Source organism: Stegostoma tigrinum, chromosome 17, assembly GCF_030684315.1.
Source record: "Stegostoma tigrinum isolate sSteTig4 chromosome 17, sSteTig4.hap1, whole genome shotgun sequence".
NCBI classification, from domain to species: domain Eukaryota; kingdom Metazoa; phylum Chordata; class Chondrichthyes; order Orectolobiformes; family Stegostomatidae; genus Stegostoma; species Stegostoma tigrinum.
In genome coordinates this window covers 23162184-23187142 of record NC_081370.1, presented here as the reverse complement: position 1 = coordinate 23187142, position 24959 = coordinate 23162184, and the positions used below count along the sequence as shown (strand labels likewise).

Here is a 24959-nt window from a genome sequence, read left to right as displayed (position 1 = left end):
CTCAACGTACAGACATGTCAAGTATAGACCAGGATCTTCACGCACCTTTTCGTGGCTACTTCAAGAAGTAGAAACAAGTTACCCATCTTTCCCAGTTATGTACAAAAGCACAATAATCAACTGAGAAACTGAACTTGTGCTGAGTTTCCCTTTGATGGCAAATATATTTTAAAGAAAATCAGATCAAATCATAGTTTCAGAATCCTTAAGTTATCAATTTTCCTTTACAAGCAAAGTAATCTTGAAAACATAAAATTTGAAAAGTATTAAAATGAGTATCCCTTTTTCTATCAGTTATCATCAGAGGTAATTTTACAGGATAGTATGCTTTGAAGTTAAATAATGATTTTCAGAACCCAGCAATTATTTCTCATTCTTTATCTGTAATGATTTCTCTTCCATCCACACCTGTCTCTGCCACCACTCCAAGCAACCATCCTTTTTGTGCTCAAAAAGAAATCTATCGTCAAACCATTATGATTAATTCTGGTCTGTAAGTGACAAGGTTCACGACAAGGTGAAGGATTAATTGAATTTAGGATTAAGTTTATGATTAGCTAAAGGATTTAGTCAGTAGTTAGTAGAGATAAAAAGAGAGAAGCAACTGTTGGTCAAGGGTCAGTTTTACAAAGCTTAGATTCTCAACCACCCCCCAGTAGTTGGAATATCCTTGCAGTATTTTGTTACAGCTCAGCTAGCTTGATTTCAACAAGTGTGTACCAGAATTTTCAGTGGCTTTTTCAAAGAAGATCCAAATATTCTGATACAAGGTGTGGGATCTGGAAATGTAATAAATTAATCAAAAGGCAGAGAAAACACAGGTTATCATGGTATTGCACTGTATTTGAATAAGCCGGCGTAGGAATAAATTATTAAGAACTGTTGATTCATTGACGATCCAAACATTGCAGGGCTTTGCTTTATGAATGGGAAAAGTAATTAGGCAAACCTCCATGAAACTGAGTCGGAAAAGACCACTGAGAAACAACATCCATTCTCTCTACAAAGATCACATGGAAACTTTGCCAACGTCTACATTTCAGTTCCTTTTGTGCTTCTTTTATTCAAGTAATGAATGGAAACAATATATCTTACAAAACATTTCTGTGACAGTAGAAGACTAATAACCCATTCCAAAGTAGCTATTTTATGCAGAATAAAGTTCCTCAATTCATTTTGCATTTTATCAGACTGCGGATTAAACATTTAATGCCAACATATTCTGACATGGCTCCTTAAATTGAGTGGTAGAGAAAAAATATGGTAATTGAATTCTAATTTCATAAATCATATTGTATTTTGCAAGTACAAAATTGCTGCCATATACTTTCAACATATTTTATATGAAGTAATTAGCCACTGCACACTGTACAGTAGCTTATATTGTAACCATGTTGGAATTTGTATTGGTAGTGGTTTGTGATTTGTACACGATCAAAGTTATGGAGCTGCACAAACCATATTTTTGAGAAAGTTGAGAATTTTTACACATGCGCAAAGATACCTAAATCACATTTAAGTTTTAATCTTGGCAAAGAGGCAATGAATCATGTTGAAAATAAATGCCATCAATTACAGTGCAAATGTTTCCACACAGTCTAACTAATCCATTGTAATTCAACTTTTAAATGAAATTACAAGTACCCTAGAGGGATTGGAATTACCTATCAATGGTCCAAACCACAATGTTACAAGATACTACCATTACCAGTAAACTACTATATCAGAAAGCAGCAAGTTATTACCACAGAAATATTCAAACAAATCCAGTTCAGATGTTTATTAATGCGCTCAAGTATTTTACATTTTAAGGTCTAATATTTCTGTGTTTTATTATAAAAGTTTTTCTTATAATTTACAGAAATTTATAATATATATAAACTATAAAAGGTTCATTTTGAAGATTTTATCTTTGGTTGTAAAGCTATTAAGACATAGACTGAAAACAACCATCTTAATGAGTTCTTTTATGCTAATTCTTTCATTAGTGCTCCACAGTAAACAGGGAATTGAGCTTCCCCAGTCACTTAATTGATAAATGAATTATCCTGCATTGTAGTGAGCTATGGAGACCAGAAACACTGTGCTGAGGTGGCTGTTTGGGGAACACACAAGTATTCTATTGTTCCTGTTGCAGATTATTAAATTGGTGGAATTTTTTTTGGGAAGCGTAATGGAATTTATACCAGATGAAGGGCTGCATTAAGTTTAGCTGAGCTGAAAGCCCCTCCCACCCCCTCGAACGTACAGTTGAATACCAAACTAACATTTCTTAGTCACATAACAAAATGTAGACGTTTAAACTAAGGCTAAACAAATAAGATTACTGTGATTTGTCAAAATAAATCCTCAATTGTCAGATATTCAACTTTTATACCATTCTATTTTAATACCTTCTACATCATTGCAATGAGAATATTCAGTCTGGTTCACTCATTTATTTTATATGGATCTAAAATTAAAAGTTGCTGCTATTTTCTACCTGAATTCATTATTCAATTTGTGAAATGTTTTGGGGGCTCCAGAATCATGGTAGTCTTTCTTTATTTCTAGTTGTTTTACTTTCTAAGAATTACATTTACAGCTCAAATGTGTAGTTATATCAATTAACTCGCATTTCTACAATTTAGAACTTTTGTCAACTTCATTACTTCTTTTCCATCAACATAATATTTAAAAATTGTTAAAAAGAAAAGAACTCTAGTTGACTAAAAAGATATCCCCTTACAAACAAGAAAGAGAGATTTATCTAGTTATGAGTAAAAATGCTACTTACTGGTGGTACATTCGTAATACATCATAAAGATAATCCTTTTCTGCATCATTGTCAATCAATACGTCCACCTGGTATCAGGGGAAAATGCAATTCAAGATTATTTTTGATAGTTATTTTTGTTGCAAGTGTAAACTAATAATCAGAATATGCACAATGTTTAATAAAACCAAATAATTGGTCTGCTCCTGTAGATTGAAAATTTAATAAAAGATACTTCATCAAATTAAACACCATATCAGATATAAGTTTAAAATCTTCCACTGATATGTCTTCTAATTTAAAAAAGCTGAAATCAGGCTACCAGTTGGTACAGACTTGGATTTCCCATTAATAAAAAGATCTGATAAGCATTTTGTTGATAAAATCTTGTGTACCTGATGATTACTAAGCTGCTCAATAAATACATTCAGGAACCTCTTGGGCCATTCATTGATGTAGCACATTCCTCTACTCCAGAATTAGTGTAAAAACACAGACAGGTAAACTGATCAGTTGTTCTAAGCATATCGTATCAGTATCCAAGCACCAGGTATTGAAAGCACGTAGGCATACAGGTCTCTGTTGGTCACCTGCCACCCAAAGGAGCTGGATGCTCAGTCACTATCCTCTATTAGCTGACAGAGATTATTCAAAGTCAGTGTCATTTTGCAATACATTGTGGCTTATTCATCGATAAACTAAAGATAGTCAACTCATTTCTAAAATTAGTTATGGTTTTTTTGCCAAGTTCTTTAATATTTTAACACATAAAAATTGTAATGAACCATGAATCATACCTAATATTTCTCTATCACCATGCTTTCAGATGCTTCAGAGAATTAACAATTGCAAAGTATCAGTTCTGTACAGTTTCAGAATTATAACATGATACGTTCGACAGTGTACTAAAATATGGAAGTTTTGACTTTATTTCAGAATAAATGAAATGTTTCGTCTTCGGAAACAACTAATCATAATGAATGCTTAAGGGATGCAACAAACTTATGCTGGGTATGTGCTTTCTAATCATTGCCCATCTACAATATTACATAGTGAAGTATCTGTTTCATTGCGCCAGAACACACATCATTTACCAATAGTCTTTGTTACAGCGTTTTTTTTTACAAATAGCTCAGATCGGTGACATTAACTAATCACTACATGCTGATACCCACTCCCCTCTTTTGACTATCGAGACCATTATCAACTGCTCTAGCTCCAAGTCTCTATCCAGCTATCAATTTAAAATCACAACAAAAATCTCAATGAAATAAAACAAGTTAGACAGAGATAGCCTTTGTCATGCTCAATTGTAATGCTTCATTGGTTTCTCAATTTCCCTAATGGTTATCATTGCACCCTTAAAGATTTGTGCTTCAGCAGATATTAGAACACCTACCTTTCCCAGCCCCACCCCTCCTCTCTCTATTTATAACCCAGCTCCTTTACCCTTCCCCATTTCTGAAGAAGGGTCCAGACCCGAAATGTCAATTTTCCTATTCTTCTGATGCTGCCTGGCCCTCTGTGTTCCTCCAGCTCCACACTGTGTTGTCTCTGACTCCAGCTTCTGCAGTTCTTGCTATCTCATTAGAACAGTCCTTTCTGATTATTCTTCTTTTCTGGAGAGCTGAACTACAGCTAATATACTGCTGGTCACAGAAAGTTTAAACATTTCCAATAACATTCTAAATTGTCATCTTTTAAAATCTGTTAATACATGCACCAATCGATTTTGTTATTGTCCACCTATTGTGAGAATAAGAAATGGCCACAAAGCTGTGGTCTGTTCTAGGAAGAGAACAGGATCAGAGTTATCTTCTGAAAGATTTGTTCAGCTACATGTTGTTTGCCAAACAATTGGCAGTCAGGATTTCAGCACCATAACTAGATCCTGGATTGAGGTTTTTTTTAGCAAAATTGGCAACTAGGTGCAGCTGACTTAGTTTTCAATTAGTAGTTTGCTCTAAAGGAGAAATTAATTGGTAATTTTAAATCTGTGTTGACAGACAAAGCAAATTATATTATATTACTAATTGATTTTCAGTATCAAAGTCGGTCAAGGTCAAGTGCAAAGTTTGAAATAAGCAACAACCTGTGTTTATATAACACCTTAACCTCGTAAAATATCCCAAGAAACCTCACAGGAACATTGAGAAGAATAATATTAGCCAATGAGCTTGTTCAGAGATATAAGGTCAGATCACCTAAATGTTGATTGAAGACGTAGATTTTAGGGTGTGTATTGAAGGGAGAAAGCGGGAACAAAGAGGTGAAGATGACCAGCTTGCGAATTTCAGATCTCAGGGCCTTGACTGCTAAAATGCCGGTTGCCAAATCTGCAGCCTTCTAAAATTGGGGTTTCTCAAGAGGTGGTATGTTTTGAAAAGGAAGAGAGTGCAGAGAAGTGGTGTGGTGAGGTCATGAAGAATTTAAAAACAAAGATGAGGAGAATTTTAAATGCAAGCTATTGTTGAACTCAAGCAAATGTAGTAAGCACTGTAATGATGGATGAAGTGTGATTAGTATGAGGTGGAACCACTATTTCAAAGTTATGGAAGTTATAAAGTGGAAGCTGGCCAGGAGAGCATTGGAATTGCAAAGCCATGAGATGGCCAAGAGATAGATAAGGGTTTCAAGATTGTGAACAGTCTGGATCAGTTTTAGTATGGGAGAGAGAAGTCAGCCATGGGTCTGGAGCAGAGTTGCTTCAGTCCTCCAATGTTTTAACTAGAAGCAATTTCTGTTTATTCAGTTCCTGTCAAACAAGTAGTCCGACAATTTACAGAGTAGAAGGTCAAAGATTCACGTATTCATGTGGGAACTAATGATGTGTTTTTGAATTTTGTCTCCACGTGCCAGCCTGAAGCTGAGAAATGGAAGGGCTGAGGAGAGTTCCTCTGAGGAAACTCTGATCGAGTGGCAAAGGAAGCTATTACAGGTGATCCTTTAGCTATGACTGAAGTGGTAAGAAGAGAACCAGGCAAGTTTTAGTCTTGCTTAACTGGAAGACAGCAGAGAAGTGTTAGTGGAGGGTGATGTGGTAAATCTTGACAGGAGTTGCAGTCAGGTCAAGAAGAAACAGAATGCATAGGATGTCATTTATGACTGTTGAGACACATTTTGGTTGTAAGGCAGGGAATATTCTATTTAGAGAGATTCAAATGAACTTGTGGTGATGATGGAACACAGATTTGGGGGCAACTTGTTCAAGGTCTACGGGTTGTTATTGGGAATATTATTTCAGAGAAGCAGAAAGATTGTGAGATTTGATGGAGAGGTGCACAGTGTCTGAGGAAAGAAAACTACGGAACAATATCAGCTAACAGGAAGGAAAGTTGGATGATTAGTAGTTAATGGGAATCATAGGACATAGAACATAGAAAAGTACAGCACAGTACAGGCCATTCGGCCCACTATGTTGTGCCATGGAATAATCCTAATCCAAAAATAAAATAACCTAACCTACATTCCCCTCAATTCACTGCTGTCCATGTGCATGTCCAGCAGTCGCTTAAATGTGACTAATTGACTCCGCTTCCACGACTACCACTGGCAATCTATTCCATGCGCTCACAACTCTCTGGGTGAAGAACCTCCCTCTGACATCTCCTCTGTACCTTCCTCCCAACACCTTAAAACTATGACCCCTCGTGGCAGTCAGTCCTGCCCTGGGGAAAAGTCTCTGGCTATCGACTCTATCCATGCCTCTCATTACCTTGTACAGCTCGATCAGGTCACCTCTCTTCCTCCTTCTCTCCAGAAAGAAAAGTCCGAGCTCAGTCAACCTCTCCTCGTAAGACAAGCCCTCCAGTCCAGGCAGCATCCTGGTAAACCTCCTTTGCACCCTCTCCAAAGCCTCCACATCTTTCCTATAATAGGACGACCAGAACTGGACACAATATTCTAAGTGTGGTCTCACCAGGGTTTTGTAGAGCTGCAGCATAACCTCACGGCTCTTAAACTTGTTCCCCCGTTAATGAAAGCCAAAACACCATAATCCTTCCTGCCAAGTCTTTTTCGTGCCCCCTCCCGGCCCTCCTCAGTCCACTCCTGAGCTCCTTCTAAGCAAGCCTGTAATCCTCTAAAGCTGTGCTAGACCCTTGCTTCCGCCACCTTACGTAAGCTGCCTTTTTCTTTTTGACAAGAAGCACCTCTCTTCCTGTAATCCAAGGCTCCTTAATCTTACCCCTTCTTACCTGTCTCAGAGGAACAAATTTATGCATCACTCGCAATAACTGCTCCTTAAACAGTCTCCACATGTCTGTTGTGCCCTTTCTGTGGAACAATTGCTCCCAATCTGTACTTCCCAACTCCTGCTTGATGGGGTCATAGTTTCCTTTTCCCCAATTAAATATCTTCCCCTGGTAACTGCTCCTTTCCCTATCCATGGCTATGGTAAATGTGAGGCTGTTGTGGTCACTTTCGCCAAAGTGTTCTCCCACCGCGACATCTGACACCTGTCCTGGCTCATTGCCAAGCTCCAAATCCAAAATGGCCTCCCCCCTCATCAGCCTGTCCACATCCTGAGTAAGGAAACCCTCCTGAACACACCTGACAAAAACGGCTCCGTCCAAACCATCTGCACTAAGGAGGTTCCAATCTATATTGGGAAAGTTGAAGTCACCCGTAACAACAACCCTGCTACGTTTGCACTTTTCAACATCTGCCGGCCGATGAGTTCTTTGATCTCCCTACTGCTATTTGGGGGTCTGTAGAAAACCCGCAATGAGGTGACTGCTCCCTTGCTGTTCCTAACTTCCACCCATACTGACTCAGTCGACAAACCTTCCTCGGCAACCTCAGCCCATACCACCTCAGTAGACGAGTCCTCATCAAAAGTTCTTTCAGCCACCGTTATACTGTCCTTGACCAACAAAGCCACACCTCCCCCTCTTTTACCACCTTCCCTGACCTTAATGAAAGATCTGAACCCTGGAACCTCAAACATCCATTCCTGACCCTGCTCTATCCATGTCTCCGAAATGCCCACAACATCAAAGTTCCAGGTACCTATCCAAGCTGCAAGCTCACTTACCTTATTCCGGATACTCCTTGCGTTAAAGTAGACACACTTCAACCCAGCTTGCTGTCTGCCAGCACACTCCTGTGACAGCGAGGTCCTGACCGTGTCCTCCCTACGCTCATCCTCCTGTGTACTAGGACTACACCTCAGTTTCCCATCCCCCTTCTGAGCTAGTTTAAATCCACCCGAATAGCACTAGCAAATTTCTCACCCAGAATATTAGTGCCCCTCTGGTTCAAGTGAAGACCGTCCTGTTTGTACAGGTCCCACCTTCCCCAGAATGAGCCCCAATTGTCCATGTACCTGAAGCCCTTCCTCCTGCACCATCTCTGCAGCCACGTGGTCAGCTGAAATCTCTCCCTGTTCTTTGCCTCGCTATCACGTGGCACGGGTAACAAACCAGAGATAACCACTCTATTTGTTCGAGGTCTCAACTTCTACCCTAGCTCCCTGAAATCCTGCCTGACATCCCTATCCCTCTTTCTACCTATGTCACTGGTGCCTATGTGGACCACGGCTTGGGGCTGGTCACCCTCTCCCCTCAGGACACGATCCGAGACATCACGGACCATGGCACCTGGGAGGCAACTCACCAACCGTGAGTCTCTTTCGTTCCCGGCAAACCTTCTATCAGTCCCCCTAACTACTGAGTTCCCAGTGACTATCACTCCCTTCCTATCCCCCGTTCCCTTTTGTGCATCCTACTGCATGCCCCTGGTAAGTTGTCCCCCGCAACAGTATCCAAAACGGTATACTTGTTTTTCAGGGGAACGACCGCAGGGGATCCCTGCACTGACTGCTTTTTCCCCCTTCTAACAGTTACCCAGCTTTCTTCACGCTTAGGAGTAACTACTCCCCTGTAACTCTTGTCTATCATTGACTCTGCCGAATCGTGTCAAGGGAGCAGGATGTGGCCAAAATGAGCTAGAAAGGGACATTGTAGGAGCTCAGAGAGAAACCAGAAAGACAGCCACAAATTCGGGGCTTGGGGATGGAGAAACCTTAAAAGAAGTTTGAGCTGGCAGGCTTGGGAAAGAAAGGACAGTGGTAATAGGAGTTGAATGAAGTGGAATGCACAAATGGAACTCAATCATTCTCTTAAAGTGAAACAAAGAACTGCACGTGCTGGAGAACTGAAACAAACAAAAACAAATTGTTGGAGAAACTCAGCAGGTCTGGCACTGTCAAAGTTAACATTTCAAGTCCAGTGACCCTCCTTCAGAACAGTTCTCAAGGAGGGTCTCTGGACTTGAAACCTTAACTCTGCTTTCTCTTTACAGGTGCTGCCACACTTGTTGAGTTTTTCCTGACATATTCAAGTCATAGGCCTTAAGGTCCACTCAACAACAGAAGGAAAAGGTGCTCACTTTCATGTTTATGCACTGAATGTTAAGGCGTTCAAATGCCACAGCATGGAGAAGTAGGATGCTTTGCACATTTGAAAGTAGACTGATACAGTGGAATTATTTTCACAAATTGGAATTAAGTGGCGCTGCACACGCTTTCTGGAGACAGGAGATTTGACATTGAAACAGAAACAGGAGCTGCCAACTCTTCACATTAAATGATTTTGCTTTAGTGCTGCAGGTGGGTCAAGAGGAGCTGTATCTACCAAGCCTCTCTTTCAGCCCTACGGGTCCTTCCCCAACAACCAATGGATCTTTGACCTCCTCCCTTCTGAGCACAGCATTCCCAGTCATGGGCTCTCCATCTCCACTTCCAGTCCTCTGTCACCCATTGTCATTTGATCAATTGCCAGATGGGAGTTGGATCTGCAAGTTATAAACGTGGCCCTGACATTGCGACCTGAAATGTCTCCATGTCCTGTGTCTATTTTTGGCTCCACATTCATCGTTCTGGAAAATATTATGGATTTCTGACTTAATTTTTGCGTCAGTCCAGAACAAAATTGTATGTCCACATTTAAGGTGTTTCCATTACAAACAGACTTATATCTTGTAGTCCTGCTGTTGCAATGATTTTATCTCCACTGGTGAAAAAAGTTAATTATCTACCGACCAGTTTATATCGACAGCTTGTATTACAAATGAAGACTTAGGAACTCAGTGCGGAAGAAATAGGCACAAATATAATTGGTGCCACACAAGAGGCTGCTGCATAAGATAAGAATTCATGGCGTTAGGGGTAAAGTATTAGCATGGACAGAGGATTGGTTGACTAACAGGAAGCAAATAGTGGGGATAAATGAGTGCTATCCTGGCTGGCAATCAGGGACTAATGGTGTACCTCAGGGATCAGTGTTGGGACCGCAACTATTTACAATTTATATAGATGATTTGGAGTTCGGGACCACGTGTAGGGTGTCAAAGTTTGCAGATGACACTAAGATGAGTGGCAGAGCAAAGTATGTAGAGGACTGTGAAACTTTGCAGAGGAACATAGATACATTGAGTGAGTGGGCAAAGGTCTGGCAGATGGAATACAATGCAAATAAATGTGAAGTCATACATTTTGGTCAGAGTAATAGTAAAAGGGATTATTACTTGAATAGTAAAAAGTTGCAGCATAGTGCTATTCAGAAGAACCTGGGTGTCCTTGTCCATGAATCACAGAAGGTTGGTCTGCAGGTACAACAAGTAATTAGGAGAGCAAATGGAATTTTATCCTTCATTGCTAAAGGGATTGAATTTAAAAGCAGAGAGGTTATGTTGCAGCTGTACAAGGTGTTGGTGAGGCCACACCTGGAGTACTGTGTGCAGTTTTGCTCTCCTTACCTGAGGAAGGATGTACTGGCATTGGAGGGGGTACAGAGGAGGTTCACTTGGTTGATTCCAGAGTTGAACGGGTTGGCTTATGAGGAAAGACTGAGTAGATTGGGGTTACATTCATTGGAAATCAGAAGATTGAAGGGGGATCTCATAGAAACATACAAAATTACGAAGGGAATAGATAAGATAGAAGTAGAGTGGATGTTCCTACCGGCAGGTGAAGCTAGGACAAGGGGGCATATCCTCAAGTTTAGAGAGCGCAGATTTAGGACTGAATTGAGATGGAACTTCTTCACTCAGAGGGTTGTTAATCTATGGAATTTCTTGCCCAGTGAAGTAGTTGACGCCACTTCAGTAAACATTTTTAAAGCTAAGGTAGATTTTTTTTGAACAACAAAGGAATTAAGAGATATGGTGAGAACGCAGGTAAGTGGATCTGAGTCCACGAAAAGATCAGCCATGATCTTATTAAAGGCCGAATGGCCTACTCCTGGTCTTAGTTCTTATGGTTTCATGTTCTTACTATCATAAAACGGATCTTTCCATGTCTTATGCACGGAACATTAGGACACAGATTTTGAAATATAGTCATTCAAGAGCTAATTGATTTATAACAAATATTCATTAATGTATATATTATTCCCCAATACATTTGCAACAATCTTCAGCAAGAGGTTGCAAGTGAATGAGACATTTTGTTCTCCTCCTGAGATCACCACCATGACAGAGTTTAATTTCAGCCAATTTAATTTGGTCTGTATAATATTAAGTAAGTGCCAAGCTCACGAGCTACAGAAAATGTTACAAAGTTTGACAGCATATTACCTCTAGGGCTGAAGATCCTTGCTCCAGAACTAGCTCTATCTCTAGACAAACTGCTCCAGTACAGCTATAAGACTGATACCTAACTAATAATGTGGAAAATTGCCGAGTATGATCTAATCACAAAGAGCAGGACAAGTTTAATGCAGCCAATAATTAACTCATCAGCTTATTTTCAGTCCTCAGCAAAGCGAAGGACAATGTCAATGCTAGTGGTTTTAAGCAACACTTATTTACCAATAGCTTACTCACTGATGCTCAACTGCGTTTAGATCAGGACCATCTGGTTCTAGAATTGATTAGTCTTTGCATTCTAGATGTGGAGTGAACTTCAATTGGACAACAGCCCATCAGATGAGAACTCCATTCCAGGGACCTGGTTCTCAACAAAGATCTATGACTGTCCTCTTGTCCCAAATGGGCAGAGGGTACCTTCCTCCCAAGTGTCAGCCTGGGGTACCTCAACACATTTTTAGGCAGTCCTCTAGACATCAACCCAACATTGAAGATACTATTAGTAAAGTGAATGTGACCGCTCATAACATCACACAGCATTTTACCAAGTGTGACATCAACCAACCCCAGTAAAATTGAGGATCTTTGCTCCAGACCTGTCTCTATCTCTATACAAACTGATCTCTGGACAAAGCTCTTCTGAGGAAGGGTCACCAGATTCGAAATGTTAACTCTGATTTTTTCTTCACAGATGCTGCCAGATATGCTGAGCTTTTCCAGCAACTTCTGTTTTTATTCTGGTAAAATTGAATTCAGTGGAAATCAAGGGGGGAACGCACCTCTGTTAAAGCCACGCTTAGCGCAAAGAAAGATAGTATCATAGTTGTACAAAATCAATTATCTTATGTCATTGCAGGTAATTGTCAGGGGAGTGACCCAGGTCTAGTCATCTTCAATTTCTTTATCAACAATCTTCACTCTATCTTAAGGTTGGAATTGAAGATGTTCTGTTCGCAGATAATACCATCATGTTCAGTTCCATTCAAAACTCCTCAGATAGAGAATGCTCCATCAATGTGACAATATTCAGATGTAAGCTGGTAAAATGGCAAATAAGAGACAACACAGTGTGGAGCTGGAGGAACACAATAGGCCAGGCAGCTTCAGAGGAGCAGGAAAGTTGACCCTTCTTCTGAAATGAAGGGTCCAACCCAAAACGTCAGCTTTCCTGCTCCTCTGATGCTACCTAGCCTGCTGTGTTCCTCCTCGTCCATGCTGTGTGAAGTTCTTTCTATCTCAAAACGTCAAATAACATATTTACTACCCAGGTATCAACAATGACCACCTTCAACAATGTTAAGTTCAACCACATTGTTTTGGCGTTCCATTGAATGGACATTGCCAAATCTCATCCACATCTGGGGGTCACCATTGACTATATATAATAATTACTATATAGTTATATAATGCTATTAAATACTTGTCGAAAATAGCAGGTTGGAGAAACTGCACATTCTCCAGCAAATGACACACTCCTCGATTCCACAAGCCTGTCCACATCGACAAGGCACAAGTCAAGAGTGAAATGAAAATCAATGCCTGATCTTATTAACTCATTCATTTGTCACTTCATTACAGCAAAAACCAATGCGGTTATTTTATCATTTTCTGAAATAGAAGTCATTTTAGCACTATTTACCCTTTTTGGGATCCTTAAGGGGGAGGGGGAGCAGCCCCAAGTTGTGGTCCACATTGGCACCAATGACATAGGTAGGAAGAAAGATGGGGATTTAAGGCAGAAATTCAGGGAGCTAGGATAGAAGCTGAGAGCTAGAATGAACAGAGCTGTTGTCTCTGGTTTGTTGCCCGTGCCATGTGCTAGTGAGGCGAGGAATAGGGAGAGGGAGGAGATGAACACATGGCTACAGGGATGGTGCAGGAGGGAGGGTTTTGGATTCTTGAATAATGGGGCTCTTTCTGGGGTAGGTGGGACTTCTACAAGCAAGATGGTCTTCACCTGAACCAGAGGGGTACTGATATCCTGGGGGGGAATTTTGCTAAGGCTATTCGGGTGTGTTTAAACTAATTCAGCAGGGGGATGGGAACCAAAATTGTAGTTCGAGTATAGAAAAGGTTGAGAGTATGGAGGTCCGAAATCGAGTTTCAGTGACGCAAGATGGAACCGGCAAGCAAGAAGTTGCTTTGAAGTGTGTCTACTTCAATGCCAGGAGCGTCCGGAATAAGGTGGGTGAACTTGCAGCATGGGTTAGTACCTGGCACTTTGATGTTGTGGCCATTTCGGAAACATGGATAGAGCAGGGACAGGAATGGTTGTTGTAGGTTCCGGGATTTAGATGTTTCAGTAAGAACAGAGAAGATGGTAAAAAGGGGGGGGGGGGAGGGGGGGGGAGGTGTGGCATTGTTGGTCAAGGACAGTATTACAGTTGCAGAAAGGATGTTTGGGGACTCATCAACTGAGGTAGTATGGGCTGAGGTTAGAAACAGGAAAGGAGAGGTCACCCTGTTGGGAGTTTTCTATAGGCCTCCGAATAGTTCCAGAGATGTAGAGGAAAGGATAGCAAAGATGATTCTCGATAGGAGTGAGAGAGACAGGGTAGTTGTCATGGGGGACTTCAATTTTCCAGATATTGACTGGGAACACTATAGTTCGAGTACTATAGATGGGTCAGTTTTTGTCCAGTGTGTGCAGGAGGGCTTCCTGACACAGTATGTAGAAAGGCCAACAAGGGGCGAAGCCACATTAGATTTGGTACTGGGTAATGAGCCTGGCCAGGTGTTAGATTTGGAAGTAGGTGAGCACTTTGGTGATAGCAATCACAATTCTGTTATGTTTACTTTAGTGATGGAAAGGGATAGGCGTATACCACTGGGCTAGAGTTATGGCTGGGGGCAAGGCAATTACAATGACAGTAGGCAAGATTTAGGGAGCATAGGATGGGGAAGGAAACTGCAGGGGATGGGCACATTAGAAATGTGGAGCTTATTCAAGGAAACGCTCCTGTGTGTCCTAGATAAGTATGTACCTGTCAGGCAGGGAGGAAGCTGTAGAGCGCGGGAGCAGTGGTTTACGAAGGAGGTGGAATCTCTGGTCAAGAGGAAGAAGGCAGCTTATGTTAGGATGAGATGTGAAGGCTCAGTTAGGGCGCTTGAGGACTACGAGGTAGCCAGGAAAGACCTAAAAAGAGAGCTCAGAAGAGCCAGGAGGAGAAATGAGAAGTTGTTGGCGGATAGGATCAGGGTAAACCCAAAGGCTTTCTATAGGTATTTAAGGAATAAAAGATTGATGGAAGTAAGATTAGGGCCAATCAAGGATAGTAGTGGTAAGTTGTGTGTGGAGTCAGAGGAGATAGGGGAAGCACTAAATGAATATTTTTCAACAGTATTCACTCCAGAAAACGACAATATTGTCGAGGAGAATACTGAAATACAGGCTACTAGACTAGGTGGGATTGAGGTTCACAAGGAAGAGGTATTAGAAATTCTACAGAGGGTGAAGATATATAAGTCCCCTGGGCTGGATGGGATTTATCCTAGGATCCTCTGGGAAGCCAGGGAGGAGATTGCCGAGTCTTTGGCATTGATCTTTAACTCATCATTGTCTTCAGGAATAGTGCCAGACAACTGGAGGATAGCAAATGTGGTTCCCCTGTTCAAGAAGGGGAGTAGAGACAACCCTGGTAATTATAGACCAGTGAGCCATACCTCAGTTGTTGGTAAAGTGCTGGAAAAGGTTATAAGGGATAGGATTTATAATCATCTAGAAAAGAATAAATTGATTAGGGATAGTCAGCACAGTTTTGTGAAGGGAAGGTCGTGCCTCACAAACCTTATTGAGTTCTTTGAGAAGGTGACCAAACAGGTAGATGAGCGTAAACCGGTTGATGTGGTGTATATGGATTTCAGCACGGCGTTCGATAAGGTTCCCCACAGTAGGCTATTGTACAAAATGCGGATGAATGGAATTGTGGGAGATATAGCAGTTTGGATCGGAAATTGGCTTGCTGAAAGAAGACAGAGGGTGGTAGTTGATGGGAAATGTTCATCCTGGAGACCAGTTACTTGTGGTGTACCGCAAGGGTCGGTGTTGGGTCCACTGCTGTTTGTCGTTTTTATAAATGACCTGGATGAGGGTGTAGAAGGATGGGGTAGTAAATTTGCAGACGACACTAAGGTCGGTGGAGTTGTGGATAATGACGAAGGGTGCTGTAGGTCGCAGAGAGACATAGATAAGCTGCAGAGCTGGGCTGAGAGGTGGCAAATGGCGTTTAATGCAGACAAGTGTGAGGTGATGCACTTTGGTAAGAGTAACTGGAAGGCAAAGTACTGGGCTAATGGTAACATTCTTAGTAGTGTAGATGAGCAGAGAGATCTCGATGTCCATGTACACAGATCCTTGAAAGTTGCCACCCAGGTTGACAGGGCTGTTAAGGCAGCATACAGTGTTTTAGCTTTTATTAATAGAGGGATTGAGTTCCGGAACCAAGAGGTTATGCTGCAGCTGTACAAAACTCTGGTGCGGCTGCACTTGGAGTATTGCATACAGTTCTGGTCACCACATTATAAGAAGGATATGGAAGCTTTAGAAAGGATGCAGAGGAGATTTACTAGGACGTTGCCTGGTATGGAGGGAAGGTCTTACGAGGAAAGGCTGAGGGACGTGAGGCTGTTTTCATTAGAGAGAAGAAGGTTGAGAGGTGACTTAATTGAAACATATAAAATAATCAGAGGGTTAGATAAGGTGGATAGGGAGAGCCTTTTTCCTAGGATGGTGACGGCGAGCACGAGGGGGCATAGCTTTAAATTGAGGGGTGAAAGATATAGGACAGATGTCAGAGGTAGTTTCTTTACTCAGAGAGTAGTAAGGGAATGGAACGCTTTGCCTGCAATGGTAGTAGATTCGCCAACTTTAGGTACATTTAAGTCGTCATTGGATAAGCATATGGACGTATATGGAATAGTGTAGGTCAGATGGGCTTGAGATCGGTATGAAAGGTCGGCACAACATCGAGGGCCAAAAGGCCTGTACTGTGCTGTAATGTTCTATGTTCTATGTTCTAAAAGGCCACGGTGGCTCAGTGGTCAGCCCTGCTGCCTCACAGCACCAGGGACCCAGGTTCAATTCCACCCTCAGGCAACTGTCTGTGTGGAGTTTGCATGTCCTCCCTGAATTTGCATGGATTTCCACTGGGTTTCCCGGTTTCCTCGCACAGTCCAACGATGTGCAAGTTAGGTGCATTGGCGATGCTAAATTGCCCGTAGTGTTCAGGGATGTGTAGGTTAAGTGTGTTAGCCACGGGAAATGTAGGGTTACAGGGAAAGGGTAGAGGGATGGGTGTGGGTGGGATGCTGTTTGGAGGGTCATTGTTGGGATGAATGGCCTCTTTCCACATTGTATGGATTCTAAAATGGTGTACAATTTAAACAATTTGCAGCAAGATAGCCCGAGACTCAACTCAATAGAAAATTTCCACATTTGATTCAGTAGTGTTTTGGTAAATCAATGAATGATAGCTCAGGTCATAGCATTTCCTCTCTTGATACAGAAAGTGCCAGTTCTAGTCACACTCCCAGAACTGGAGCACAAATATAAATGTTGATACTCCAGCGTAGTACTAATAGAGTACTGCAGTCAGACATGCTGCCTTCAGACAAGACTTTAAACCAAAGCCCCATCTGCTCTTTCAGATAGAAGTAAATAACCCTTGGCATTATTTCAGAGAACAGCAGGAGAGTTAAATATTTATCTGATTGTATGGTCATTATTATATTGCTGTTTGTGGAAGTTGGTGGTGTACAAATCAGTTGTTGCTTTACATACAGTACAATAACGATTACTTCACGTTTCTGGAGAATAGAATGTAAAACACCACCAGGTATCTTTTGCAATGGTGGACTGCGAGGTAATAAAAACAGGGTTTCAGCAGCAGATCAGCTGAGGCTGGAGACCCCTCAGAGACAAAGGTTCCCCAACAGCAATGATACAAAGGTCCAAACGGTGATCTTACACATGACAAAAATATAAGCTCATCTTAGGATCAAATGTGACACCAAGATTGTAAACAGACTGATTTATGTTTCCAGGGATACATTACAACTTTAAGTTTCACCAATTATGTCACTCATAGGTATGAGAGATAACACACTAGGCACACCCAGACCCTTTGAAATACACAAAAAGGAACCTCCATTCTTGAGTCTAAGGTACTTGTTTGACACCAAGACTATACATGGATCAAAGTTCAATCATAAAGCAATAAAGCAAAAGGTTTCATTCGATAAAGTAACATATGGCATTTCATTTTGTGCTGTGTTGTTAACCGCTGAACAAAGTAGCAAAACAGCTGCTGCCAGAGCAATCCCAATTTTCAAACATTTCGACTACAATTGTTATGATTCTTGAGCAGACCACTAATTTATGTCACCAGATAGGAATCATTCATGTTTTCTTTCAAAATGTTAACAAATTATGTGATCCCAGGTACTCAGAAAAAAATAAAGTCACAAGATACCATGGTTTTGAATTAACCTAAACTTCCTTGTACAAAATTAGACCATTAACATGACCGGAGATACAAGTCGTTATAGTCCTGAAGGATCAGAGACTGTTTTGTCATTGGACAGACACATAATTGGTGGTGAATTTAGCCTAAAGAGCACCATGCCTCGGGCAAGGGATGAGGCTGAGAAGGTGAGGCCCTCATGGTAACTCAGCCAGCGCCTGCACTGTTGATATCGTTCTGCATTGCAAACCATCTGTCCAGCCAACTAACCCCCAATCTAGAACATATCTCCAATTTATATTCTAACATCCAAAGTCAACTGGAGGTAAATACAGGTAATAGAGACACTATGGTGAAACATCCCAAAGCGCACATTAAATGGCAAATGCAGTAAAGACAGATTGCATAGATTTCTCAGCACCCCACTGATGTTAGTGCCACTGCGGGCCATCAAATCTCATGAAATGTTCCAGGAGCTTCCAATTTCTTTTTGAAATAGAGAGTTTCAGAAACCCCTTTCTTACCACTCAATCACAGACAGGTCACTTTGTGACTATCCACTTTCCTTTCCTTTTCCCCCAACACTTAGAAACTGCACTCCAGCTAAAATATATAGGCGTGAAAGTAGGCCATTCAATAATAATCATGGCTGGTCTGATAATCTTCAGCTTCACTTTCCTGCTTTATCCTCACAATCCTTAATTCCCTTTGCTGACTAAAAATCTGTCAATCTCAGCCTTGAATATACTTAACGATTCAGCCTCAATAGCCCTCTGCAATAAAGAATTCCACAGATTGAGACTGCACTCCGAACAAAATTTTTCCTCATGTCTCAAATAGGCGACCCCTTACTCTGAGATTTTACCGTCTGGTCCTAGACTCACCCACATGGGGAAACAACCTCTCCACATTTACCTTGTTCAACTCCCCTAAGAATCTTGCATGTTTCAATAAAGCCCCTTCTCATTTGTCTGAACTCAAGTAAGTACAAGCCCTTCATATGCAACCTCTCCTTATTAGAAAGTTTCTTCACACCTAGAATCAATGTAGTGAACCTTCCATGGAATGCTGCCAAAGCCAGTATATCCTTGCATACTTAAAGGGATCAAAACTGTTCACATTATTCCAGATGATCTAACTGGTTCCTTGTACGGTTTTAGCAAGACCCCCCTATTTTCATACTACATTACTCTTCCTTTCGGACAAAATCCAGCTTTTCACAAACAGCTGGCTTCACCAAACTGGTACTGCCCTTGATTTTCTTTCTACTGAATTTAGCTTAGTCACATCAAGTGTGATCCTGCTAGTCGGCTTTCAACCAATCCCCTATCAACTCAGTGCTCTACTAAATTCTTAATAGCACACAGCTTCTTCTGAGGCATGACAACTTCCAAGGTTTTCCTGAGCCATAAGCCCAACACTTAGCTGCATTTCCTGGTTTCCAAGTCTTTTCCTGAATCCTAACTGCTTGAAGCCTGCTACAACAGCTATTTTTCAGAATTAAGTTTCTTCTCCTTGCGAAAGTACTTGACTAACTAGGAGCCTGAAGGTAACAATTCTGTCCCCTGGCTGTCTCCGTCCAACCGACACCAAAATATTGCTCACTGAAAGCTGTAGATTAGTAGCAGTAGATGCCAAAGTCCCAGAGGATTTTAGGTCAGCGCTCCCATTACAGAAAGAGAACAAGAGTTCAATGACGCCTGGGTACTTTTACATGTCTTTTTGCATGGCTTTAGTTCCAAGTTCCTAGGCAGCCTTGAATGTAACTAATATTTTTAGAACAGGCAAATGTAGCAAATTGTTGGAACTCTGTTCCTTTCCTATTATAATTTTTGCAGATTGCTGGTTTACATAGTACAATTGGATACAAAAAGAGGATTTCATCAGACCATTAGAAATGCCTAACTAACCTGAATGATGAAGTTAATTGTGTTGAATGTTTCTTCAGTTTTAAAGACAGCATCATAATGTGCTCAATTTGTACTGATGGATGAATTTGAGAGTGGTACTTTCAAAAGGATAAAAGTTTTTGTGCTGCAGTGGGCAGCATCTGAGCTAGAACCCTTGAGTTCAAATCTCAACCTAGGACTTCATGGGTAAAGAAGGTATAATCAAACAGATTGAGTATCAAGCTGAAAATTCTGGTTATTCCAAATTATTGACCCACTAACCTGCAATAACCAACAACTAAGATACAATATTAACATACACCAAAACATTGCTCACTGAAAGCTATAGATTATTAGCAGTAGATGCCAAAGTCCCAGAGGATTTTAGGTCAGCGCTCCCATTACAGAAAGAGAACAAGAGCGAAAGAAAGAAAGAGAGAGAGAGAGAGAGAGAGAGAGAGAAAGAGAGAAAAAAAGAGAGAGAGAGAGAGAGAGAGACAGCAAGATGGAGGGACAGAGCAAAAGAGACAGGGTGAGAGATAGATAGAGTGAGAGAAGGGAGACTGGTAGTGAGCTTAACCTGACAGTCACCATGCCTCCAGTGAAGCATGAGATCTTGAAGGTGGGACCAACACAGTCCACAAGTGAATCCACACTTTTGGTGTCACTCTGTATAGCAAATCAACTGTCCAGCCAACTGAGCAGCTTCCCCGGTTGATAGCTGTAGATATTTTTAATTAATCTGTTATGACATGTGATGTTACACCTTTAGATCAGTGAAACTTGAACCCTGCCCTTCTGGCCCAGTGGTAGAGATAACACCACTACACCAAAGCCCCCTGACTGTCATATTATTGCTTTACATCTTGTTTGTTCTTGATGAGTCACTGAAAATAGAATCATGCTTTTTTTTAAACAGTCAAACGTAACTACGTTTTCATGGATTTTATATTTTGGATCAATCGTGTAAATTCGCATTCTAGACTACTGCATGCCGAATGAGTGTCCTTCTGTATCTGTAAATCACATAGCAAGGGACAGAGGGTGGAAAGTTGTGTAGGCAATGCAGCTGTCAGCTGCAGAGCCAGTAAAATTCCTCACATCCTCAACTGTGAGATGATGGAATGGATATAAAAAGCCAAGACAGAACTCTCAGTAAACACATGTCCTCTCTGATGGCCCTAAATCAGACACAGACTGTCTTTAAATGAGGGACGATCTCCCCCACCCACAAATGTCTGCATTCACATGAGTTTACTTGTCTTTCTTTTCACTTGGAAAGCTCCCTGCTGAATTAATGGGATTGGATGAGGTCCTGAAATGGCTATCAATTTCCCGTTTAAGATATTCAATTGGAAGCAGAACAGAAAGGTTGTCCTCAGGCTTTCCCACTACAGACTGCAGTGAGGGTGAAGGAAAAAATATTGGTGGGGTCTCAATACCCCATCCTTCCATTGGTTAAACCCTCACCACCAAACAACCCATGGGGTGGACAAAACGTTCCACCCAATATGTGAAAAGGGAGTATAATTGCTAGAGGTATGGCAGGTCTTTCAGCATCTGTAGAAACATTGTAAGGGTGTTTTCATTTAGCCAAAGATAGAAGCATTTGTTGTCTTTCAATTATAGTCCTGTCCTCAAAGCCAAAACAATGACAACATGACAATGCATATCAGTATCAGAAAGACTGGGAAAGGAAAACTGATTGAATCACAGAAACAAAAGTTAAAGGAATCTGCTTAGCAACAAAGATAAAATAAAAGTATGATATAACTGGGGAAACAGCCATTACAGGTCTGAAACAATAACTGAAATTATGAAAACAGATACTGGGCATATCACTTCTGTACAGAATTTTTAAAAAATATCAACAATCTCGCTCACTTGGTAAAAATGTAATCTGGCAAAGGATCTACACTCAGAATTTCAATCCACTTCGGTGCAGACAGGTTCACCTCAATTCACTATCACCTGTTTGAAAGGCAATGAGGTATACAGGTAAGGTTTAACCTCAGATCACAGTGCTGAGGAGAAATCTGAGGTTCTAAGGCAACTGCCTGGTTTCCAGTGATGGGACACAATTCCCAGGGTCACATGGCAATAAGCTGTAGACATGCAGCTTATTATTTCCCGTTGGAACTCTCCTCAGGCGCAAACAGAAATTGCTGGAGAAGCTCAAGATAAACCCTCCTTCAGAACTATTACTGGGCCTGAAATGTTAACTCTGCTTTCTCTCCACAAATGCTGGAACTGCTGAGTTTCTCAAGTAATTGCTGTTTTCTTCCTCCTCCCAGATTTCCAGCATTCCCCAGTTCCTTGTTTTATTTCCTCGAGCACTGTTCCCAACCAAGTGTTTGGAACTGGACCATTGTCCCTAAAACTTGACATCACACAGTAATCATGCAAAAATGGAAGCAAGTTACAAACTACACGAGATTTTTATGCACATTAAACTAATTTCCTTTCCAAACTGCCACTGCAACTCACTTGCACCATCAATATTTTCTGTTTCTCATTGTAAATTGTTAGTTCTTGTAGATTATTGACAGACTAGTCTACTATTCTTTCTTCCTCAAATCTATTGTATCATATTGGATTATAATTTAATTAGCAACAGGATTCTCACTCTTTGTGATGTTTGAACTTTGACAAGGAGTGTGAGCAAGCAGTGATAAATCAGCTAATGGAAGGGAGGGAGGATCTCAGGAAAATCACAATCACCAGAGAAATAATCTTGTATAAATTGTTAGAGCTGTGAGCTGTCAACTGCCTGGGTCCTGATGGACTTCAGCTTTGGGTCCTAAAATAAGTGGCCAGTGAGATAGTTGATAGATAAAACGGAAAAAGAAATGTAACAGATAATAAGGGGGAATAGCTATCTCCGTTTCTCACAGAAAGTCACTTCTTGCACATTTGTAATTTGCCTTCCAGGAATATGTTAAAAAAAAGTTACAATCTGACTTTGACACTAACTCGTATGCATCATTGGCCTAATGTGATGAATGTGATTTCAGGCTCATACCTCTGAAGATAGCTATTTAAACACCTCAACACTGCAGGTAAAAAAAAGGGAAAAGATATTCCCTCAGTCTGCGTTCTGCTGAAAGGAACCAGTACAAAAGAGTTTTAATCTACTGACAAAGCCAAAAATTTCAAAATTGACATTTTAATTACCAAGATCATCACTACTAGTAATCTGCACTGCTCTGAACAAAACACTCCACAATCCACTCTTCATGAACCATTCAGAAAGTGATTGTTGTATTGTTTTAAAACCTTTTTATTTGTTATACTCACCTCTTATTTTATTGTGTGTGTGTATGCATGTATATATGTCTGGTGCACTACTATTTTTTCTCATGTTTTTGTGTTTAATCAACTCTTTGCTATTTAAGAACACTCGGTTAAATTTAAAGCATAAATTAAGTTGGATTTGTGAGAAAGCTAGGGATCCTTTTTTGAAATTAATCTTTTGTGACTAACTGAGAGAAGAAACAAGGGGAGCCAATTGACTATGGTGGGGGTGGGGGTGCTTTGAAGTGTCCTGTGAGCTGACTGCCTGAAACAGGGCAAAAAAAAGGAAAAATAGCAGCTGATTGAGGAGAAGAAGAGGTCAGATGTGTGATTAAAGAGGTTTGGGTGGCTTCAGTGGTATTCCTTTATAGCTGGTTGCTCCAGACCATCCTTTCATAAGTTATGGGGAAGGATGTTTAAAGATGGTCACAAAAGATGCAAGACAGAATGGGGGAGGCAGAGGAACAGTCCTATTCTTCCTGTATGAACAAAGGAAATATTACAATTTGTGTTTTTCTGTTGTTACGCCCAGTCCCTAACTCCCTTATTCATTTTGATCCTAGTAGAGGAGCTTGCTCCGCCTCTCTGTTCAACCACCTTGCACTGTTGGTTGTAACAAGGTTAACTTAAAGCAAAAAGGTCTGTTACTTCGTGGATAGCTTTCTAAGTTCCAATCCAGTGTTATTTTAAAAGGAGCCAATTTAAATAGAGCTTCTCAAATTAAAGGAAGTGTGCTTTTTAATTACTAAAACATGGACGAAAAATAAACTGCAACACATACACACACAATAGAAATGAGGAGTAAAAAATTACAGTTTTTAAACAAAAATTGAATCATTCTTTGATATATCTGTGTGCAGTAGATGGTGAATTGTTGCACTGTTAAGATGGGTGATTCCAGTGGCATTGACTCTGGAAGTTAAGCAGTTATTTTGGGGAATCTGAGCCCTGCAGATTAGCAAGACATTGTCCCCTATGCTGTCCAACCATGACTTTTGACTGATGGCTTACTCCCTTGCAATCAGAGAGAGCAAGAGACAGAGAGACAGAGAGAGAGAGAGAGAAAAAAACTTTGTTCCTTTTCTTTTGACGTGCAAGCACGGGGGTGTTTTGTAGATGTTCTCAGTTATAACCTTCACAGCACACTAGAATCTCAGGCTGGCACACCAACACTGGATTAGCACATTATATGAGAGCTACAGTTAGTTTCTGAGCCATTTTCTAGTCTATTTTGGGCAGGGAAAAACATGAATAAGCATTTTTCCAAGATTATTATAGCTCACATTATGTGCAAAGTCTCATAGGAGATGGTTCAGATTTTTGCATTGTATCTCTTGCTTAAAAATGTCATTTCGGAAATCCTAGGCAATATTCTAGCTGCAACATTCATGGTCTTGTCTCAAGGCTGGGTGCAATTCACGATGGAATTATTGCCATCTTTTGAGCTGCATTTTCAGCCATCTCTAGCTTTATGACCTTTGATTTTAAATGAAACCTGTCTCACTGAACAGTTCAGGTAACCCTAAGAAATTTGGTCTATGAACTGTTTGAATGCAACAGTCAGAGAGGACCATAACTTTGTGTGTGAATGTCAGAGGAGCACACATGCTTTTCTTGAAACTAAAAAGGACATTCTGTCTACAAAGTTATTTCAGCCTGGTGGGATAGTTATAGAGGTTTTCAGTCAGACCCCAGTTTTGAGATTATTTAATGTAGTGAAACTCCAAATTTTATTAAGGTAAATGCTGGAAACCTGAAACAAATGCAGATTGTGTCAAAATTGTATAAATGTGTTAGGTGGGAGTCATCATTCGCCTTCAGAAATCTAGAGGATACAATGAACAATGTTGATCATAGCATTATGAAGAGGTAATTAACTTCCTCTTAAAATGTCAGTCCACCTGGTTTCCACTGGGGGTGTCGGGTAAAATCAACCTGCATGTCTTTTGCTGGAACAGTCTTTGTTTATTT

General features: G+C 40.8%; 1 protein-coding gene across 3 annotated transcripts in view; it reads right to left on the bottom strand.

The window, feature by feature from the left end:
- The window catches only part of ush1c (Usher syndrome 1C), a 211973-nt gene that overhangs the window by 175162 nt on the left and 11852 nt on the right, over positions 1-24959 (bottom strand). For all 3 annotated transcript variants that reach the window (XM_059652022.1, XM_059652023.1, XM_059652024.1), the window contains exon 2: positions 2777-2844. In XM_059652022.1, coding sequence (XP_059508005.1) covers positions 2777-2844 — 68 coding nt within the window. The remainder of the gene's footprint in view (positions 1-2776; positions 2845-24959) is intronic.